Genomic DNA, 18,155 nt, shown 5'->3' with positions numbered 1-18,155 from the left:
GTATCCTGGAAGGCTTCTTGAAGCTGGGACCTTGTGTGTTGGTCTGAAATATATCGTCGGTCGGAATATTATAAGCTGAGTGGGCAGTGGTTGCTCGTTCAAGGGCGATAATTCGGGGATGGTTCCTGACTGCACACATAGTATATGGTTAGCATAGTTCTATCTAATGAGCAAGGAATGGATTTATGCTAATCGGACCAAATTTCCACTGGTCGCTTGGTTATAGCTGCGTGACTACCCACGTCGCAAGCACCCTCTACCACATGAATAAGCCCTCAGTAAGCCAGCAGAATATCACTTGCGCCGAATTTTCGTCAAGCTCGCTAGTCATGATCCCTATGTTTCTACCGACCTTCCCAGGACTAGGGTTGTGCGTGCAAACGATGGTGTGGCAGAAAGTGATTCCGGGGGGCACACATCTCCATACAAAGTGGGCCCCTTTGTATACTTCTCGTCCCCAGCAGCATAGTTCCCTCCGCAAATAACTCCGTCAAGGATCAACTCACGCCCAACGTTGTGGTAAACTACCAAACTACATTCATTTCATCATGCAGACCCAACAACTGTCAAGTTGATGGAAGTAACCGCCATGACGCACCTTCCATGTCAACATATCCCATCATCAGCTCACCAACATCATCATCATTCTCTCAACCGTCTTCATCATACAACAACCACTACTATCCTTAAACACCCCCCTCCTACATCTATCCTCGACCCTATCCCTACTATTCATACTACCACACTCCTCAAGATGAAACCCCTCCTCACCACCCTCATCCTCTCATCCCTCCTCGCAACCGCAATATCCATACCCACCACCAACCTCCAAGACGACCACCCCCACGCCAACTGCGACTGCTACCTCACCTCCAGCATCACCTCCAACAGCCCCTCGAACCTGACAACCCCAACCTACTTCACTCACTACAGATTCTGGGACTTCCGCAACGCTCCTCTCCCGCAAACCAAGCCCGAAACAACACAAACCAACCCCTCCAACCCGCACGACACATCCACACTAGAGATCTACCCTTTAACAAACACCCTCTTCTCGCACGACTGGCGCGTCCAAACCTGGGACCGCGAAGCAACAGACATCAGCCCCGTACCAATGAAAAACACCGACGGGAACGTCTTCCTCCTCAAGCACTCAACCAGCACACCCAAGGACCCACGCTCATCATTCCTCGTCCTCCGCACCACCCGCTTTCAAGACCACGCATCAACAGCCGAAATGGAAGGTCTCTTCGGATACATATACCACTGTTCACTACGCCTACGAATGAGAATGATGTCGCGAGACGACATCCTAACGGCGGCAGCGGCATCCACACTCCCCAATACCCAACCAGTATCACAGACTAAAATCCCCCGCGGCAGCTGCGCCGGCATCTTCACCTACCGATCCTCGATCTGCGAATCCGACATCGAGATCCTCACCACCGAAGACACCCACACGATCCACTACGCCAATCAACCGGACTACGATCCCATCTCGGACACCATCATCCCGGGGGCAAGTTCGATCGTAAATCTGAGTAAGCCGTGGACGTCATGGACGACGCATCGGCTGGACTGGGTGGCTGATATGTCGGCGTGGTATGCGGATGGGCAGGTACAGAGTAAGAGTAACTATTCGGTACCGGATCGGCCGAGTATCGTGGCGATGAATCTGTGGAGTAATGGGGGTAATTGGTCAGGGGATATGAAGGTCGGGGAGAGTGTGTTCATGGGGATAGAGTGGATTGAGTTGGTTTATAATGTCACCAAGGCTGATCAGGATCTTCCGATTAAGGATCATCCTGGACATAGGGATCGGTATCATCGGGTTGGGGGGAGTGCTTCTGCTTCTGGTTCTTTTGCTTCTTCTGTGGATGGGGATGAGGATGATGTCGAACGGAAGATGGGAAAGGCTAAGGAGAAGGGTGGTGGGTGTCAGAGACCGTGCTGGATTGATCCGTGGCATCCTGTGTGAGGGCTGTGGTGTTTAGTTGTGTTTCATTCCTATTCTTTGATTCAGTGTAATAGAACCCATCCTAATTCTACACCCAGAATCGTGCAAGTCTTCGCATTTGCGTCTCTTACAGGTCTATCGTAGCTGTATATGCAGGAGTAAAAGTGTTTCTTGGGTATTTGCCTTCGTAAGTTTTGCCTTCGTAAGTACAAATCGTCGAACCGAAGGGGCTGTACAGTAACCTGAAGGCACGACTAAATACATAACCATCCGCTGTTCCTCAAAGTCTTTCAAATCTCATGCGCCATGCGTGATGCCCAATGCTAATGCCGAATGTCCAATCCCCAAGACAAATCCCAAAACAAGTCCAAAAACAAATCCGAAAACATACATGTCAGGAGCTGTAGCTCGACTGACGGGGTATCCATACAAGACAATGTGAAACGCTTAGAAACAACCCCAGAAAATGCAAACGATGTCCTTTCCTCCTCCTCTGCTTCCTCTCCCTTGTCGTCGTCGTTGTTGTTGTTGCCGTTGTCGTTGTCGTCCTCTCCCCCTTCCTCCATCTACTTCTGAACCTGTTTGTGGTTAGGACGCTCAAACCAAGAAGCAAAGATAACCGAACACCAAAATCCAGAAAACAAAAGAAGTGCAACGTAAAGATGAGCACCCATACATGTTGATACAAGTTCAAAGAAGAATGAAAAGGAATTGAAGCTTCATACCTTCGCCGTGAAATTCCCTTCTCTTGTTTTTCTTTTTCTTTTTTTTTTTTGTTTTTTGGCCCTCCCCCCCAGAGGGGGGGAGGGCCGCCGTCCCCGTCCCCGATCATAGCAAGACATGGTCTTGCTGGGCGGGGTCGAATTCCCCCTCTAGGCCGCCGGCCATCAGCTCGGCCACTATCTTACGGCGCAGGAGTGGGGTGTCTTGCGCGCCGTAAGACAGTGGCTCGAGGCCGATGGCCACAGCCTTGGCGGTGGTGAGGAGGAAGACCCCGCAATCGGAACCATTGTCCTGCTGGGGGGACAGGGACGGCAGCACGCGCCACTCCTCCTCGACGTACTTGGGGCCCAGCTCGCCGCGGAGCCAAGTTTGGACTACCGCGATGTGGCGGCGAGACCGGGCCCCAAGAGAATCGAAATGCTCGATTGAGCGTTCTCCCGGTCGCACAACAACCAGCGTCCAGTGCTGGCTGTTGTGGACCGGGATGTAGACAGTGTCTACGTCGAGGAGGAGTGGCCCTCCGATCTTGGCCCGCTTGGCCCAGCGGGCCACGGAGTCGTAGCCTTTGTCTCTCAAGTTCGAAAAAAAGAACGAATTGAAGGCGTGGAATCGGGGCTTGTCGTTGCGGCCGGCGTTGTGATTCTTGCGGCGAAGGTAATCAACGATAAGGGCAAGGTATCCGTTGATGATCTCATCGTTAAGCCATTCGCCGCGCGTGTAACAGGTGGCGAGGGACCTCTTCGTTAAAGGGTCACCGGAGAGGGTGGTTGCGACGGTTTTTCCTCCGGATACGCGCCCATCTTGAAGTTCTTTGATGCGGGCTTCCCATTCGGGAGACAGGGGCCGTACAGCTGGGCCATCCGGTTTGATCCGTGATGGGAGCTCTTTCTGTCTCTCTTCTTCTTGGATCTGCCTCCAGCGGTTGGCGTACACAGACTCAGTTCGGCCCTCTGGAATGGGTCTTGGCTCGGGGTAAAATAGGCTGACGGCCGATACTGCTCGACCCAGCGGGTATTCAAAGGTTGGTTGGGACCAGGGGTCAACGATGGGCTCATCCTCGTCCTCGTTCTCGGGGACTGGCGGCACGTTTTCCTTTTCGGTGACCTGCTCGGCCTTCGTACCAACATTGGTTTCAGGTGCTGTCTTCTCATTCACATCAAATGTATCTCCGAGATGGGGTGCCAGGTTGTCCTCCACCTCACCCCATTCTCGCGTGTCGTCAATGAACTCGGCCACCACGGGCTCACGGAAGCGAACCCTGCGCGGAGTGGCGCGGCGAGGTCTGGTTCTATTCCCAGAACTGCCGGGAGTTCCTCTGACCTTGAGGATTGTCTTAGGTGCAACAGTAGTCGACGCTGAGAGAATCTTTTCTGTTGCACCCAATTTGACGGTGTCATCAGAAATGATGCCAATAGTGGCTGAGCGAGACTGGAAGTTCGCCAGCATGTTCATGTCTTGTACTCTGTCTAGTTCATCGTTGCTTCTCATCAAGATGGGTTCAACAGCACGGCTACCTGCGGCGGAGGCCTGACGGTCACGCGCGGCCTGAGCTTCCATAGCTTTCTTCATGCCGGCGATGTCCCCAACGAAGAGGGCTCTGAAAGGCGCAGATCGCTGACGGTTCTCGGCGCGCTCGGCACGCGTTATCCACCGGTGCTTGCGAATACCCGGGCTTCCTTGCTGACGGAGAAATTTTTGGGTTGTTTCTTGCGCTGAACGTTGAGCTGAACGGTGAGCCGAGCGTGTAGGGGATTTCCGAGCGGGGCGAGTTCTCATATTCTTTGAACCACGAGCACGTCTTTCAACGGAAACAGTGTCTCTGGGTGTCTGGGTCACTTGCTCTTCAGGCACTTGCTCTTCAGGCACTTGCTCTTCAGGCACCTGCTCCTGAGGCCTCTGTTCCTGAGACACAAGGTCCTGCAAAATTCGGGAAGACTCGACTGTAGGAGCCGTTCTGTTGTTAGAAGAGAAATCGGGAACGTTGGAGAAGTCGGGGAAAGATCTGTCGGTACGAGGGCTAGATTCTCCACTTCGGATTCTTCTATCACGATCCATGCGCTCCTGCTGTTCCGGAGACAGGTTGCGAAGGTTGAGGCGCGTGGGCGATCCAGGAGGCGAAGAAAGACGACGTCCACCGCGGCGATTCCAAAGTGCGCACACGCGACGCTTAGCAGCACCAACCGCATTCGCAGCGGACCTTGCCGCATAGGAAAAGTTTTGGGTGATCCCAACAGGAATGGAGACAACGGTCTGCATGTAGTCTTGCCACGTCCCCCAGTAAGCATACCAAGGTGAAGAAGGCTGTGGTTCGGCAACCTGAAGCACAGGAACAGTCGGCTCCTCGGCCTCGGCCATATCCGTATCGTTGGATGGGATTACTTCATCGGAAGTCATTGGGCTATCTTCATCATCGGTGGCAGCATTGGTGGACCACTGAGACGGCACTGACTCGGGCCACGCTCCAGGCATCATACGGCTATCTGAAGTGCTGGGGCTGGTCGGGATCGCAAGAGCGGTAACTGGCCTGACTGCAAAAGCGTCCACTTGACGCGAGATAGGAGAAATATTGGGAAGATCAAGGTGAGCCTCGACTGTTGCGAGGGCTGTAACCATATTTGGTTCGTTGTTATGTTCGGGGGTGTCGATGTCCATAGGCGAGCCTGGATACCAATCATTCTCGTTGGTAGTGGCATCATTGTCAGTAGCAGCACTACGTGCAAAGCTACCAGCTCTCACACGACGAAATTTAGCAGAAGGTGAACTGATGGGCTGAGCTTGCTCATTGCTACCATCATCCATTGATCTCTTGCGAGAAGGCGTAGTAAAGCCAGAAGATTTATTGGTGGGGAACGAATTCATATGAAACGCTTTCTTGTCTATACCGATAGACTTGCCTCCAAGAAGATAATTGGTTCCACTTGACCTCTCAGGACCAAAAGGCAGGCTAAGGGGCTTGTTGTTTGACCAAGAGGCGCGGCTCAAGCCGGGATTTAGGTACTTGCTGGTACCAACCGAGGCATAGGATGGCTGCGCATTAAGGCGGCTCTTCTGGATAGCATCAAAGCTGAGGAGAGAGGTGGAGCGATTATTCGGAGAAAAGCGATGATCGGGTCTGATGAGCGGGGTGCGGAGGGGGAAGGAGGGCTTGACTTCATGCTTTCCATTGAGTCTCACAGCCTTTGGATTTCCGGGAATATGCACGGATCGGAGCTGATACAAAGGACTCTCTGCGGAAGGGGCATTGACGGTTTCCTGAGGATTGTTAGATGAGGGGAAATCAGGAGCGCAATCCATAGGGTCATGGGCGGTGGCATCGACAGCCTCCTCGTGGGGCGCCGAGTCTGCGGGCACATAGCATACGTCTTGCATTGGCTGGTCCTCCATGTCGGGTCTGAGAGTCGAGAAGACTCCAGACATGGCGACAAGTAAAGTAGACACAAGTTCTTCAGGTGAAAGAAGTTGTGAAAGAAGTTGTAGGATGTTGATCGCGCAGTACGAAAAGTTGCTGTATTCGCTGAAATCGTGGACGCGTTCAGAGGTAATGGGAAGATGGGTGATAGGAGAGAAGAAAGAGAAGAGGAAGAAAAGGAAAAGCAGGGTGAAGAAGAAAACAAGAGCGGCGCCGTGGGCAGCGAAAGGGAAGGAAGAATCAAAACAAAAGTATTCACTGAAGGCAGCCATGGACGACTGCCATAGTGATGGTGGAAGTCGCGCGCGTCGCCGCAGTGAATTGGAGCTCCATAGGAACGCGCGGGGGAAAGCGCGGGGTGGGCGAGGGGCGAGGAAGGCGCAAAGACGGAGGGGAGGCAATGAAGCCGCGAGAAGTTGAGGAAGAGACGAGGCAAGCAATGGAGTTAAGCAGCAGATCAGTTCATCTTCCGAGGGAAGCTTGGCTGCCACTTTTCCTCTTCCAGTATGTCACGTGGTGTGTGCCGGCTGGCGGATGGAGTAGACTACTATATGCATTTGCTGTTCATCTGCTGTTGTTCCATTTCCTACGGGTATTCCCATCAAAAAAACGAACATGCGACCCATGGTTCCTCCTCCGGCTTGGATCATCTCATTCTCTTGGACTATACAACATCAGTGCATTTTGTAGCCTTTCCCCTACTTTACTGTCTTCCCTATCTACATACACTCGCAACCTGGCTCTACCTCCACTACTACTACCTCCCAGTAGATCACTCGTCGGCTTGTCATTCCTTATCAAGGGTCAATACCAAGCACTAAACCACCACCTTAAATTTTTAGACTTTTGTCTAGATCTCCGGTTCGGTCGGTCCCCAGGAATTATACTAGTACTAGTATCACTTCCATTCGCCTCCACTAATTGCTGAACATCCCACCTTTTTAAAGAACACATAAAAAAAAAAAGAGATCATCAACAGTCTATGTACAAGAACGGCAGCTTTGTTATACACCAAGGACTTTGGTTAGTCCAGCCCGCTGAACCGTAGAGAAAATAGCAAAAGGTTTACAGATCTGAAAATGGGTGATGGCTGTCGGACCCACCCCGCGACTACTACTAAGCTACTATGGCGCCAGCCCTATCCGATCGAAGAACAAAGGCGCTCCCTCCATCACAATCCAGGCAATTCCTAAAAAGCACAGTCAGCATCTACAACTCTCCAATTCGGCGCATCGGGATACACCCACCGGAATATACAACGAGTTTCGTGACAACCTCCACATCATAGCGCACTCTAGGTCGTTTGATCTGCGAAAACACTTCCTTCTCGTCGGCTTCAATTTCCGACTCAAATGGAGGGAAGGGCACGGTCGAAGAAGCTTCTTGTGAGCTAACATCGACAGAAGTCGCCACACCAGGGGCACCTGTGCCCATCATATTCTCATACTCGTGCAATTTAGATGGCTTCCGCGACAGTTTCCGTGGCTCGGACTCCGAGACCGGTCCACCTGCTTCCGGTACTGGGGATGGCTGGTTGGCCGTTGAAAGACTTTCCCGTCTCCGCTTCTCACGATATGCCAGGGTCTCGTACGCGTCAGCTTCTGATTGCGGGCCGATCGAAATAGCGCGTCGTCGAGGATGCCGGATAGTGGTTATAATCGAAGGTATCTCCGAAAAGCCCGGTAGCACTTCGTGGTCCCGGAGCTGGGATGGAACTGTCGTGTATTGTCTGTTTGGCACGTTACGTTAGCTGCGTCTCTCTTTGCGGAGAACTCTTCGTCTTCTCTTATGTTCAAGGCCGCATAGTAAACTTACGAAGCGTTCCGGAAAAATCTCCGGGGAAGTATGAGGCCCAACTTTTCCAGGCCCCGGAAAACAGGAGGCAAAGCCCGAAGCAGAAAGGGCTTAGTGACAGCTCGCCACGTGAAGAGCATAAGAACACCAATGATGAGGCGGAGAGCCGTCTTGACCAGTCCTACACGCTGAAATTCGAATGGGACATTGGCCGGCACAGGTTCATCCCACATCAGGCTTGACCTAGCTATGTGCCAATAGGCCACTTGTGCTCCAAGCGTGACTCCTGCAAAAGCCACACTGTCGTCAAAGCACGGGCAGTCATCGGCAGGCTCTGGGTGTATACGGACCAAACCCAAAATCAACAGAATCACTAGTGTAACCCCCCTTCCGGTAGCAGCAACGACATAATCATCGATGGTCGGACCAAATGTATACTGTAGGAAGGCGAGGAGGAACCCAAGTAAACATCCAATGACAACATCAAAAAACCCATGCATACCACAGTACAGACGACCCAGGACAATGGAACAGACGTAGAGGTATGTTATAGCTTGGAGGACGATATTGACCTGGGGGCTCAGGGTGGATTCGGGGGAGTTCAATAGCGCGAGAGCGTATGCCGCAACCGAGACCGCATTGGTGGAGTGAGTCGATGGGAATCCGTATTCCAACGCCGCAGAGCCGGACATCGTTATCCGTTGGAGAGGAGGGGATAGAGGCCGCGGGAGGCAAAGCAAGTCCTTGATGAAACCACTGAAAAATACGCCGGAGGCCAAAAGATGCACCATCCTGAGAGATTGAGAGTCGTCAGCTCAATTGCAGGCCAGATAATTGTTTTCCCTCTGTCTATGTCTAAGGGCTCGTCATGGCCACTTACCCGCGCCCCAAGCTCGTATACCCGCACCAGAACAAGATCGGCAGGAAAACCATGAAAAAGGTATGTGTGCCCAGATTGGCTGTGAAGGCAAAGTAGGAGTCTAAGGCCGGAGTGCGGACCCTCTCCTGGACCCAAGCCAGATACGGGGTCTCATATCGAATTAGGGGGAGGAGCTTCTGTCGTGGCCAATAACGCCAATAAGGGAGCTGGTTTCGATCTGATAGCGATTGAAGACAAGCCGCGGTTAGTCCACTAAAATCAATTGCGATTCGACAATCAACACCACGTACAATGATCGAGGCTTCTCAGCCCAGCATCCGGCTGGCCATTCTTCCCATTGACCATGCTGTCGTTGTTGTTGTTGTTGTTGTTGTTCAGATAAGGCAGCCGTTTCAATATAGCGTGATGGTGTGTTTGCGACAACCCCCCATAAGGTTCCCGACAGATAGCAATCTCAACACCCACAACGGGCTGGTAAGATCATTGATGACTGGCGTGGTTGGAGAGGAGACCCGAGCTTTTCGGGGAGGCCACTTTCTATCAGCGGGAAAAAAAGGAGAGCAGTAGATCGCGGTAGGCTAAGTCATGCTCATCCGGCGTTATCGCAGAAAAGGTCGTGTTCTTGGCGGCCGATGCGGCCGTGGTTTGTCCAACCACTCAACTCTCGACCCTCAAGCCTCCCCCGGCTGAGCTAAGGGTTTAGTCACCCAAAACACGGCAGCGAAAGGAATATGATCGCCCTCGACAAAGTGATCTATCTAGAATCGGAACTACTTACAGCTACCCACGGGGCTGTCATCTTTATTAAAGCTGCGAGGTTAATTAGAATAGTCTGGTTACTGAATGAGAAATACTCTGTATAAAATTCAGTGTATTTGGTCCAGTCCTCTGGTTTTCTCAGTGGATGTGGTTTGAATATATATAATCATTAAGTTAGAACACTGTTACCGTGTCTTAAAGCATACACATATGATGGTACTTTTGAGGAGCACTCTGCGAGAGGCTTAGGCACTGAATACTCCTTGAACGAAAATAGTAATGCAGTGCATGATACGGATACGCGTTTCTGCCGGGACGGTGTTTCTCATCGGCGCTTATGCAGTCATTCGACCGCAGATCAATGCAGTAATTTATATATAGTATGGAGTAGTGAAGTATTACTCCTACTAAGCTGCGCTGCGGTGAACTTTCAGACCTAACACGGTTTTAATTGCTCATGATCGATGCGATGTTGAAGCCGATTTGTGCTTTCAAGTACATAAGATACTAGTAGCTGGGGATTGTTAGAGAGCATTGACTACCAAAGCCGTGTCCCGGCACATACTATACGGACTGATACGTTTCCTTTCGCAGTGTACAATATCTGCAACTAACATCTAGAGTTATGTTGTAGCCTAAGTAGCCGATGTCCATAGTCATGAGGGACACTGCACTGAAGCCCTAGCCGTCAATTCTCCTATTGATGATAAAGGAATGAAGCAAAGTTGACAAGCGCAGCTTCGCATGGTCTAGAGCTAGACCGTTTATACGTCTAAACATCTTTCCATGTGGCTGAATATCTGTTTGTCAAGCTGCCAAAAATGGAACTGACAAGGATAGCGACGGCGTGGAATGAGCCCAGCCAGGGTAGGAAGTTGCAGGCATCGGTGGCGGAGGCTAGAAGGCTGTCAGATCCGCCTTCATAGTGTACAAATGCCTACATTTTGGCATCATGACAAGTGGAATTTCTAGCTGATAGGCAAACAATCAGCAGTAGCTGCGAGGAATTCGCTCTATACACCCGGAGACACGAACAACCTCGCCAACATACTTGAGTAAGCGGAGGCGTATCTACGGAGTACTGAACTACTAGTAGTAATGGGTAGTAAGAATCGACCACCAAATAATCGCTCATGACTAGTACTAGCCTTGTAGTGATTAACCTCGGCAGGAACAAGAATTGATTAGTTCTTTCGGGCCAAATCCAAGGCTGAACGTGACATCGGGAAAGATTACGTCAACCGGGGTGTCTCTTGTTTCTTAGTAGTTTCTAGTTAGTTACTACTCCGGATTGTTGGGTAAAAAGTGGCTTCAGGGACCTGGACCGTGGACGAAGACTTGTGTAGCACGGACCTGCAAGGGATCACACCAGAAGAAAACCTTGATCAATGTTATCGATCACCGGGGGCCAACCCTGCCACTAAAGCCCCATTTTTATTCGAGGATCGGGAATGATTCCAAGGAGGACGGCGATAGAGTGGTGGTAACCCGACTCGGGGGGCCCGGCCATCGTCGAGGAATTCCTGGTGAGCAACTCAGGTAGGTAAACAACCAAGGAACCGAGTGAACATCCGGCTGAACCTACTAAAAATAACAGGCGCGGATGAGGCAGAAGACGAATGGAATCGATGGATATGCGTCCAGCTGAAGTTGCGTGGAGTGACAAGCGGAGCTCGTGCGTCATTTGTCCCGCGGCGTTGCCATGGCAGCCCATCGGCCGGTAAACATCGGTCTCTTACGGTTTCATGTCAGCCACGACGGCCTCGTTGTTGGAGCAGCCGTGGGAGAAGGAGGCTGGCTGGCTGGCTGGCTGGGCTCATCGTGGAGAAACTAGTAGGTGCATCTGAAGCCTGACATCCCTTTCTTCCTTCAGAACCTCTTCGTGCTGGTTTCGCGTCTTGTTTTTCTAATTCCACCAACCTCCTCTACCCCCCCTCCTCCTCCTCACATCCCAAATAACCACCACCCCCCCCCATTTACCTTTTGTACAGCAAGCCACTTTACTTCGACATTCCTAACAACGCAGGGGAATTGCTCAGTACACACCGACCCAGAAAACTTTCCGCTGTGCTTTTGACAAGACAGTGGATCGTTGAGCAGCAATTATTACCGAGCCGCATTTCCAGACCGACAATTCCCACCCCTTCCGGAACGGCTGTATAACTCACATTCCTCGAAATTCTCCTACTCCGCCATCATGTCAGGTACAATGTACGACGAGCACGTTTATGCACCCTCACGGCGCCATTCAGTTGCTACTCCTCCGCCATCCATGACTCCACGACATAGTCGGACCCGCAGTCAAAGTGTCAGAGTTAGCAACGGCACCGTGAGCACAAATACAAGCGTTTCGAGTGGGAGGATGTCGGAAGCTACAAATATTACACATCCGCCTGCGTATTCCAAGAAGTTTGTTGTGGTTGGCGATGGTGGATGTGGAAAGACGTGCCTTTTGATCAGTTATTCCCAAGGTTATTTCCCAGAGGTAGGTTCTGGCAACGCCCCGGTGAGGACTTTCCGCATCATCGCCAAACTAATTACCGTGCGTCCAGAAATATGTTCCTACTGTGTTCGAGAACTACATCACACAAACCACCCACCGAGCCTCGGGCAAGACGGTTGAATTAGCCCTCTGGGATACAGCTGGACAGGAAGAATATGACCGCCTGCGTCCACTGTCATATCCGGAGACGGACCTGTTATTTGTTTGCTTTGCAATAGATTGCCCTGCATCTTTGGAAAACGTTATGGACAAGGTAATTCCCAGCTATCCCGCGACGAGTTATGGGAGCTAATACCGGCTGCAGTGGTATCCTGAAGTCCTGCACTTTTGTCCCACTACCCCGCTCATTCTGGTTGGGTTGAAGTCAGATTTGCGCTCGAAGAGAACGTGTATCGAACTTCTAAAGACCCAGGGTCTAACGCCTGTGACGCCGGAACAAGGTGAGGCGGTGGCGCGCAGGATGAATGCCTCTTACATTGAGTGTAGTAGCAAAGAAATGCGCGGCGTCGACGGCGTCTTCTCCCTGGCGGTCGATACCGTTGTCTCTGCCGAGGAACAAGACTGGAATGACCGCCAGACGTCTTCTACTCCCGGAAGCAAACCTAAAGTCGGTGGTGGAGGCGGAGGAAAGAAGGTCAAAAAGCGTTCCTGCAAGATTCTGTAGACTTTGGTCTTCTTTTGATGTTTGTCTGGTCATGATCATCTGCCCTTTTGGTTTCGCCTATTCTTCCTCTTGCGATGTCTGTTTTTCTGCCATTCCTGTTATGCCGAGTGAGAAGCCTGGTTGCTTCGACGGTTTCCCCACGCTTTTTGTATGTGACATGACATGACATGACCAAGAGGCCATGAAGATGAAAGACACTGCCTGATGCAACTGTGTCTGCTACTTTGCCCTCTACCTACCCTTTCCACCTATACATGCCGGCGGCTTCTTGACTTTTGCTTCCTCCATGTTGCTATACCTGTTTCGACCCTGATGACTGTTTCCCTCAATCACCATTACTCTTATCATCATATCCTTTCCACCCCTTCGATTTGGCGATTGACTTTTTTCTCACTGTGTCTGAATGCTTGATGTTGTCACGAATTTGGTCTGTTGGCCACTCTTTTGCCATGCATGGGATGGGTGTTTACTGGCGCAAGCGAAAATCCCGTGTACTTGAATTGTTGAACTTGTTTTGTTGCCAAACTCATAAACTCTGTTATTACCCCCATATGGTATCCGTATCCCAATATTTCCAATAGCAACCAGAGTAAAGCAAAAATAGGAAAAAGTAACAACAATAAACAATACAGCAGTCAGAAGTTATCAATAGAAAAACAAAACAACTCCTCTACCATACGCCACCAATCAACCAATCTAATCCATACCCACATAAACAACGAGAACCTCAAACCAAACCATAGACCCAATTATCCTCACCGATCACCGATGATCATCCTCCTGAAGCTGACTCCCCTCCTCATCATCATCCTGATGCTGCCCACTCCCAACCCCACCACCACCAGCACCGCCAGCACCAGCACCACCCTTCTGCTCCTCCCCAGGCCTGCTGCCCATAAAGTTCTCGAACTGGGACCAAAGGGCTTCCACAGAGCCGAATTCATTTCCCACCTGCAAGATCACAAATCCATTAGCTTAGAGTGAAGTAACACCAGAAGAGAATATAATAGAATTGACGGGATCTGATCCGATCTGATCTTATGTGATCGGCATGCGCGGAATGGATCGGAGGAAGAATAAGTGGGGAGGGGGGGGGGGGGGTGTGGGCGAGTAATTAATTATCCGTCTGGTTTGGGTGTGTGCATATTATTTTTTGTCTGAGTAGGTATTAACTTACGGAAATAATGCTCTCCAGGTTCCGGTTCAGCCGGTTGATGTTTTGGAGGACTTGTTCCATGCCCTGGTGGTTATTTCGTTAGATTATCACATGGGATTGGGATTGGGGGTTTGGTTTGGGTATGGAGGGGGTAATTTGCATGTAATGGAATGCATAGAAGAGAGTGTACTAGGTGATAACTCACCACTGCAATCTCTCTAACTAATTCTGCCCGCTGCTGTTCGAAGACTGTTGGGCTGGAGGATCGGTTTTTGGGGATTGGTGTTGTTGACATTGTGGTGGTTGGTGTGTGGTTTGGAATTTTTGGGCTGGGTGGAAGGACTCAATGAAAAGAGGAAGGCGATCTGTTGGATGGTTGCTGAGAGACTAAGCGTCTGCTGGCGATAACAATCTCCCGTCCTGTATGATATTGCTCGATAGCACGCGTGTTGATTGCTTTCGATTGTGCTTGTCGGTTGTTGTTGGCTCGAGGCGGGGCGGTTCCTGTCCTCGGATTGCCTGATTCGGTTTGGTGGTGTTTATTTTGCCCGTGGTGGAGCTCACCGCTTTGGTGGCCGCCTTGGAGCTTATCGATAAGGGATTGATCTATAGTTGAGGAGTGCATTGGTATTGCTTTGGGCGACAGTGGGGAATTTGAGCAGTTCTAGATATCTAGTCAGGTAAGATTAACAAGTGTGGAATTTTGACTTTGGGATGCCATCATTGTATTAGGATACTCATCGGACCTAATCTGCGACATGGAATAGAATTACCACTACAGCAGCATGTGATGCCATCTTGCTCGAGCATCCTAGTAGTAACGGCCAGACGTGGGTGTCTACTCTTCTGTTATTTACTACTACTCTCATCATAATATATATTCTACTAACTTGATACTGATAAATTATACTATAGGACAATTTGAATGTTCCACAGTTGACTCCCGAACTTCATCGATTTGACGTTCCTGTGACGTAACGCGTTGCCGAAGGTCTATTTAACATGGCAAGACCATCAGAATGCTATATCGAAGACAAATACAATCAACTATTTCAAGATGAAGGCAATTGGCGTGGAGAACTACGGTCCTATTGACCGTCTCGAAGCTCGGGAAGTCCCGAAGCCGACAGACCTTCAGCCTCGGGATCTTCTGGTTCGGTAGGATGGTTTAATACTTTTTTGATCAAATGTATAGTCGCTAAAAGCTATGAAAGAATCAAAGGTGTTGCTGTGAACCCGGTGGATACGAAAGTACGGAATGGTACATATGATGATTATCCTGGTAAGGCCTAGACTACATCTGACATGGTCAATGTGGAGTACTAGTTGATTTAACGTCTCGACAGACTACTACGATCGCGTTCCTCGACCATTCCAAATCACCGGGTACGATGCATCAGGCATTGTCGAAGCCGTTGGATCACAATGCTCGCTTTTCAGTGTTGGCGATGAGGTATACTACTCGGGAAGCCCCATCAGACAGGGATCGAATGCCGAGTATCAACTAGTAGATGAGAGGAGTGTTGGTCACAAGCCGAAAAGACTCGATTTCGTGGAGTCGGCTGCCATGCCGTTGACGTATATCACAGCGTATGAAGCTCTTGTCGAAAGACTGGAGATACAAAAGGGTGAAAAAGCAGCCCTCCTCATCATCAACGGGGCCGGCGGCGTGGGTGCCATGGCTACCCAGATTGCACGTGTTGTGTTGGATCTTCCTGTGGTCATCACGACAGCGTCACGCCCGGAGACAATCCAGTTTACGAAAGACATGGGTGCGACTCACGTTGTCAACCATAGGGAGGATGTTACTAGTCAGGTCGAGAAATTCAACCTCGATGTACCTGTGAAGTAAGACATGTCTTTGACAGTCTGAAATAATTGCTAACAACAGCCCAGGTATATCTTCATTACACACTCGACAGACCAGTACATGGATACGTGTGCTCGGGTCTGCGCGCCGTTTGGCAAGGTCTGCTCGATCGTCCAAGGTCAAGCTAAGATGTATGGAACGGAGTTCATGTCGAAGTCGTTGATGTTTGTCTGGTGTCTGCTTGGAACCAAGCCGTATCATAAGGTGGATGTCGAATCGCACCATCGCATTCTGGAAGAGCTTACAGACTTGATTGATGCGAACAAGATCAAGTGCCATCTCACGAAGCGACTGAGATTGACGCTTGACGGTGTGAAGAAAGGACATGAGCTATTGCAGTCTGGTGGGAGTATAGGCAAAGTCGGGTTAGGCGTAGATGAGCGTGGACCTGGAGAGATCTTTGCATAGTGATGTGATGTAGCTTCACCTAGCAGTCAAATACCCAAAGATATGAAATACCGCAATACAAACAGAATATGTGGTCATCATTGTTCTCTTTATCTCTCCATATCACCGCCAATGGTGCCTATGTGCGAAGAGCCGAGATCTTGCTTCATCCACTATCCCCCACGACCACCATGTTCCCCATCTACCTAGAGATGAACCAAGAGAGACCTTAAAGTACCCCGAAACATCCAGAGCCAACATCCGGTATGTACGGATGCAACAACCAGGTGTTTACGGCCCTCGTGGTACCACAAATAATACCATGAGATCCCCAATCAGCTGCATACGATCAAAGACCACAACATGCAAGTTAAATCCCCTGACAAGATGCATACAAAAGTCATAACATACACTAACCTACCAACTTCAAAACACCCATCAGTTCAGACGACCATTATCTTGGAAAAAACCTCCACCCCTTCCCCTCAACGCGTCCAAGACTTGCGTCTCTCGCCACTTAAACAGTACACCTACACCATCTACACAAATATAGCCACCAGAAACATACCCAACCCAAACTACACTCCACGCGTCCAGCGACAAATCAAGCGACCAGTGCTATCCAACGCAAGGAAAACCCGCAGTGGCACAGACACAGACACCTATTACGTCTCATCAGACGTGTTCTGGTGCAAGTCGACCAGATACAAACACTAATCCGGTGTAGTTAACAGTTTCCAGCCATACAAGATCCAGCAAGGCATAGTAGTTGTGCTTGCTAGCCAATACCCAGGATTCTCTTATCACGCCACCATCTATCAATCACCCCATACCCTCCGAGTCCCAATGAAAGGGTCCGGTATGTACATAGCGAGTAGGGGAGATCTACATGGACACGTGTATTTCGCCGGAGATAGTGGTGGTGGGTTAATGGATATGTGAGGGGGCTTGATTTGGAGTGGAAGGCACGGTGCCATTTGAATTAGCGTTATGAGTTTACAGAAGGGAGGACTTTCTATTATTATGGTGGCGTGGCAAAGGATCCGAGTCATAGACACTCCGATGAGTCTTCCGTAGTGTATTCCTACATAGTGTTGGATGAACAATTCAAGTTGCTGTACGCGCGAATGTGTGTGATGTTATAAGGGTTGACAGGTAAGTAGATGAGTCAATGACAAGACGCGATGACGAGGGACTGATCACACGCCACACACATAAGATAGAAAACGGGCTAACAAATTCAGCATATAGCAGAACCAAATATACATTTTTACTATATTAAGAGCTCAAATAAATCAAGCTACTACCGGTACATGAGTGGATACCATCATCACACCCGACCCAGTTGCGTACCCGTGGAGAGAAAACAAGTTCAGACCCACAATCATAGATAGCATCATAAAACTAACCTCTCTGCCTGACTAGTCATTTTACCCCAACAAGATAGCTAACCAGATTTCTAGAACACAAACGCAGAATAGCAGCCTCTTCCCTATAGCATAGTAACCTACCCCCACCCATCATGCTATGACAATCCAGTTAACACATCCATCCAGCTACCAGCTAGCCAGCTAACTAGCTACTAGCTAGTGAGTTTACGCCATCACTTGCGTAAGCACTCAATACAGAGCAAGATAACCAATCAAGATGATTACCACCACGTAGACAGTGCATTGCACTTCTCAGTGGGTGATGGTTGTCAGATAAATGACGGGAGTGTGGAGGCCACTAATCATTAGTAGTTCCAGTCGATGGAGCGATGATGTCAATGCACTGAGCTAGCTGGTTAGCTAGGTAGGTAGGGCTTCAGGCATCGAGGTTCTAGTGCAAAATTTGGTAGTCATCACGAATGATAGCAATTCCGTGCGATCATCGATATGAGGACGATGACGACGACGGTGGTGGTCATTGGGTATCAATAAAGAAGTTGTGACAGTAGATGTCATAGGGATCTAGGAGCGACAGTTCTAGAAGAGCTTTCGGGTATGGGACCTGGGGAGTGTAAAAGAGGAAGTAAGGATAGAAAATAATCTCAAATCCAGATCCTTTCAAA

The 18,155-nt window shown here is 50.0% G+C and overlaps 7 protein-coding genes across 7 annotated transcripts; 3 read left to right on the top strand and 4 right to left on the bottom strand.

Moving 5' to 3' along the window:
* Positions 1 to 754: 754 nt before the first annotated feature.
* On the top strand, positions 755 to 1,978 carry BO79DRAFT_217543 (glycoside hydrolase family 16 protein; the record flags this gene model as incomplete). Its single annotated transcript, XM_025683373.1, has 1 exon — positions 755 to 1,978. One exon carries the CDS (start codon positions 755 to 757, stop codon positions 1,976 to 1,978), a length of 1,224 nt encoding a protein of 407 aa, XP_025539649.1.
* A 138-nt stretch (positions 1,979 to 2,116) lies between these two features.
* On the bottom strand, positions 2,117 to 2,589 carry BO79DRAFT_14221 (uncharacterized protein). The gene has a single exon (XM_025678273.1). It carries the CDS (start codon positions 2,521 to 2,523, stop codon positions 2,281 to 2,283), a length of 243 nt encoding a protein of 80 aa, XP_025539648.1. The 5' UTR covers positions 2,524 to 2,589; the 3' UTR covers positions 2,117 to 2,280.
* A 1-nt stretch (position 2,590) lies between these two features.
* Positions 2,591 to 6,097, bottom strand: BO79DRAFT_265208 (SUMO protease ULP1; the record flags this gene model as incomplete). The annotated part of the gene is made up of 2 exons (XM_025686864.1): positions 2,591 to 4,534; positions 4,562 to 6,097. 2 exons carry the CDS (start codon positions 6,095 to 6,097, stop codon positions 2,786 to 2,788), a joined length of 3,285 nt encoding a protein of 1,094 aa, XP_025539647.1. The 3' UTR covers positions 2,591 to 2,785.
* Positions 6,098 to 7,001: 904 nt separating this feature from the next.
* Positions 7,002 to 9,301, bottom strand: BO79DRAFT_172732 (PAP2 domain protein). Its single transcript, XM_025679640.1, has 5 exons — positions 9,054 to 9,301; positions 8,764 to 8,980; positions 7,905 to 8,675; positions 7,337 to 7,818; positions 7,002 to 7,278 (listed from the first exon to the last, which is right to left on the bottom strand). Exons 1-5 carry the CDS (start codon positions 9,106 to 9,108, stop codon positions 7,214 to 7,216), a joined length of 1,590 nt encoding a protein of 529 aa, XP_025539646.1. The 5' UTR covers positions 9,109 to 9,301; the 3' UTR covers positions 7,002 to 7,213.
* A 2,166-nt stretch (positions 9,302 to 11,467) lies between these two features.
* On the top strand, positions 11,468 to 13,178 carry BO79DRAFT_194469 (Rho4-like protein). Its single transcript, XM_025681053.1, has 3 exons — positions 11,468 to 12,007; positions 12,075 to 12,278; positions 12,330 to 13,178. Exons 1-3 carry the CDS (start codon positions 11,720 to 11,722, stop codon positions 12,687 to 12,689), a joined length of 852 nt encoding a protein of 283 aa, XP_025539645.1. The 5' UTR covers positions 11,468 to 11,719; the 3' UTR covers positions 12,690 to 13,178.
* Positions 13,179 to 13,232: 54 nt separating this feature from the next.
* Positions 13,233 to 14,289, bottom strand: BO79DRAFT_237544 (DASH complex subunit DAD1). Its single transcript, XM_025684716.1, has 3 exons — positions 14,051 to 14,289; positions 13,867 to 13,929; positions 13,233 to 13,640 (listed from the first exon to the last, which is right to left on the bottom strand). Exons 1-3 carry the CDS (start codon positions 14,138 to 14,140, stop codon positions 13,452 to 13,454), a joined length of 342 nt encoding a protein of 113 aa, XP_025539644.1. The 5' UTR covers positions 14,141 to 14,289; the 3' UTR covers positions 13,233 to 13,451.
* Positions 14,290 to 14,902: 613 nt separating this feature from the next.
* On the top strand, positions 14,903 to 16,123 carry BO79DRAFT_265183 (zinc-binding alcohol dehydrogenase family protein; the record flags this gene model as incomplete). The annotated part of the gene is made up of 4 exons (XM_025686863.1): positions 14,903 to 15,003; positions 15,060 to 15,106; positions 15,192 to 15,693; positions 15,742 to 16,123. The coding sequence occupies 4 exons, from the start codon at positions 14,903 to 14,905 to the stop codon at positions 16,121 to 16,123; spliced, it is 1,032 nt and encodes a 343-aa protein (XP_025539643.1).
* Between the last annotated feature and the right edge of the window lie 2,032 nt (positions 16,124 to 18,155).

The sequence above is a fragment of the Aspergillus costaricaensis genome, assembly GCF_003184835.1.
Source record: "Aspergillus costaricaensis CBS 115574 unplaced genomic scaffold BO79scaffold_15, whole genome shotgun sequence".
Taxonomy (NCBI): domain Eukaryota; kingdom Fungi; phylum Ascomycota; class Eurotiomycetes; order Eurotiales; family Aspergillaceae; genus Aspergillus; species Aspergillus costaricensis.
The sequence above is the reverse complement of the archived record's forward strand: the minus strand, read 5'-3'. Positions and strand labels throughout refer to the sequence as shown.

Coding starts and splice junctions, on each gene's coding strand:
- BO79DRAFT_14221 (XM_025678273.1), bottom strand. CDS start 2,523: ATGGAGGAAGGGGGAGAGGACGACAACGACAACGGCAACAACAACAAC.
- BO79DRAFT_194469 (XM_025681053.1), top strand. CDS start 11,720: ATGTCAGGTACAATGTACGACGAGCACGTTTATGCACCCTCACGGCGC. Junction 12,008..12,074: donor CCCAAGGTTATTTCCCAGAG/GTAGGTTCTGGC, acceptor CCGTGCGTCCAG/AAATATGTTCCTACTGTGTT. Junction 12,279..12,329: donor TGGAAAACGTTATGGACAAG/GTAATTCCCAGC, acceptor TACCGGCTGCAG/TGGTATCCTGAAGTCCTGCA.
- BO79DRAFT_172732 (XM_025679640.1), bottom strand. CDS start 9,108: ATGGTCAATGGGAAGAATGGCCAGCCGGATGCTGGGCTGAGAAGCCTC. Junction 8,981..9,053: donor GCTGAGAAGCCTCGATCATT/GTACGTGGTGTT, acceptor AATCGCTATCAG/ATCGAAACCAGCTCCCTTAT. Junction 8,676..8,763: donor TATACGAGCTTGGGGCGCGG/GTAAGTGGCCAT, acceptor TCAATCTCTCAG/GATGGTGCATCTTTTGGCCT.
- BO79DRAFT_237544 (XM_025684716.1), bottom strand. CDS start 14,140: ATGTCAACAACACCAATCCCCAAAAACCGATCCTCCAGCCCAACAGTC. Junction 13,930..14,050: donor TAGTTAGAGAGATTGCAGTG/GTGAGTTATCAC, acceptor AATAACCACCAG/GGCATGGAACAAGTCCTCCA. Junction 13,641..13,866: donor ACCTGGAGAGCATTATTTCC/GTAAGTTAATAC, acceptor GTGATCTTGCAG/GTGGGAAATGAATTCGGCTC.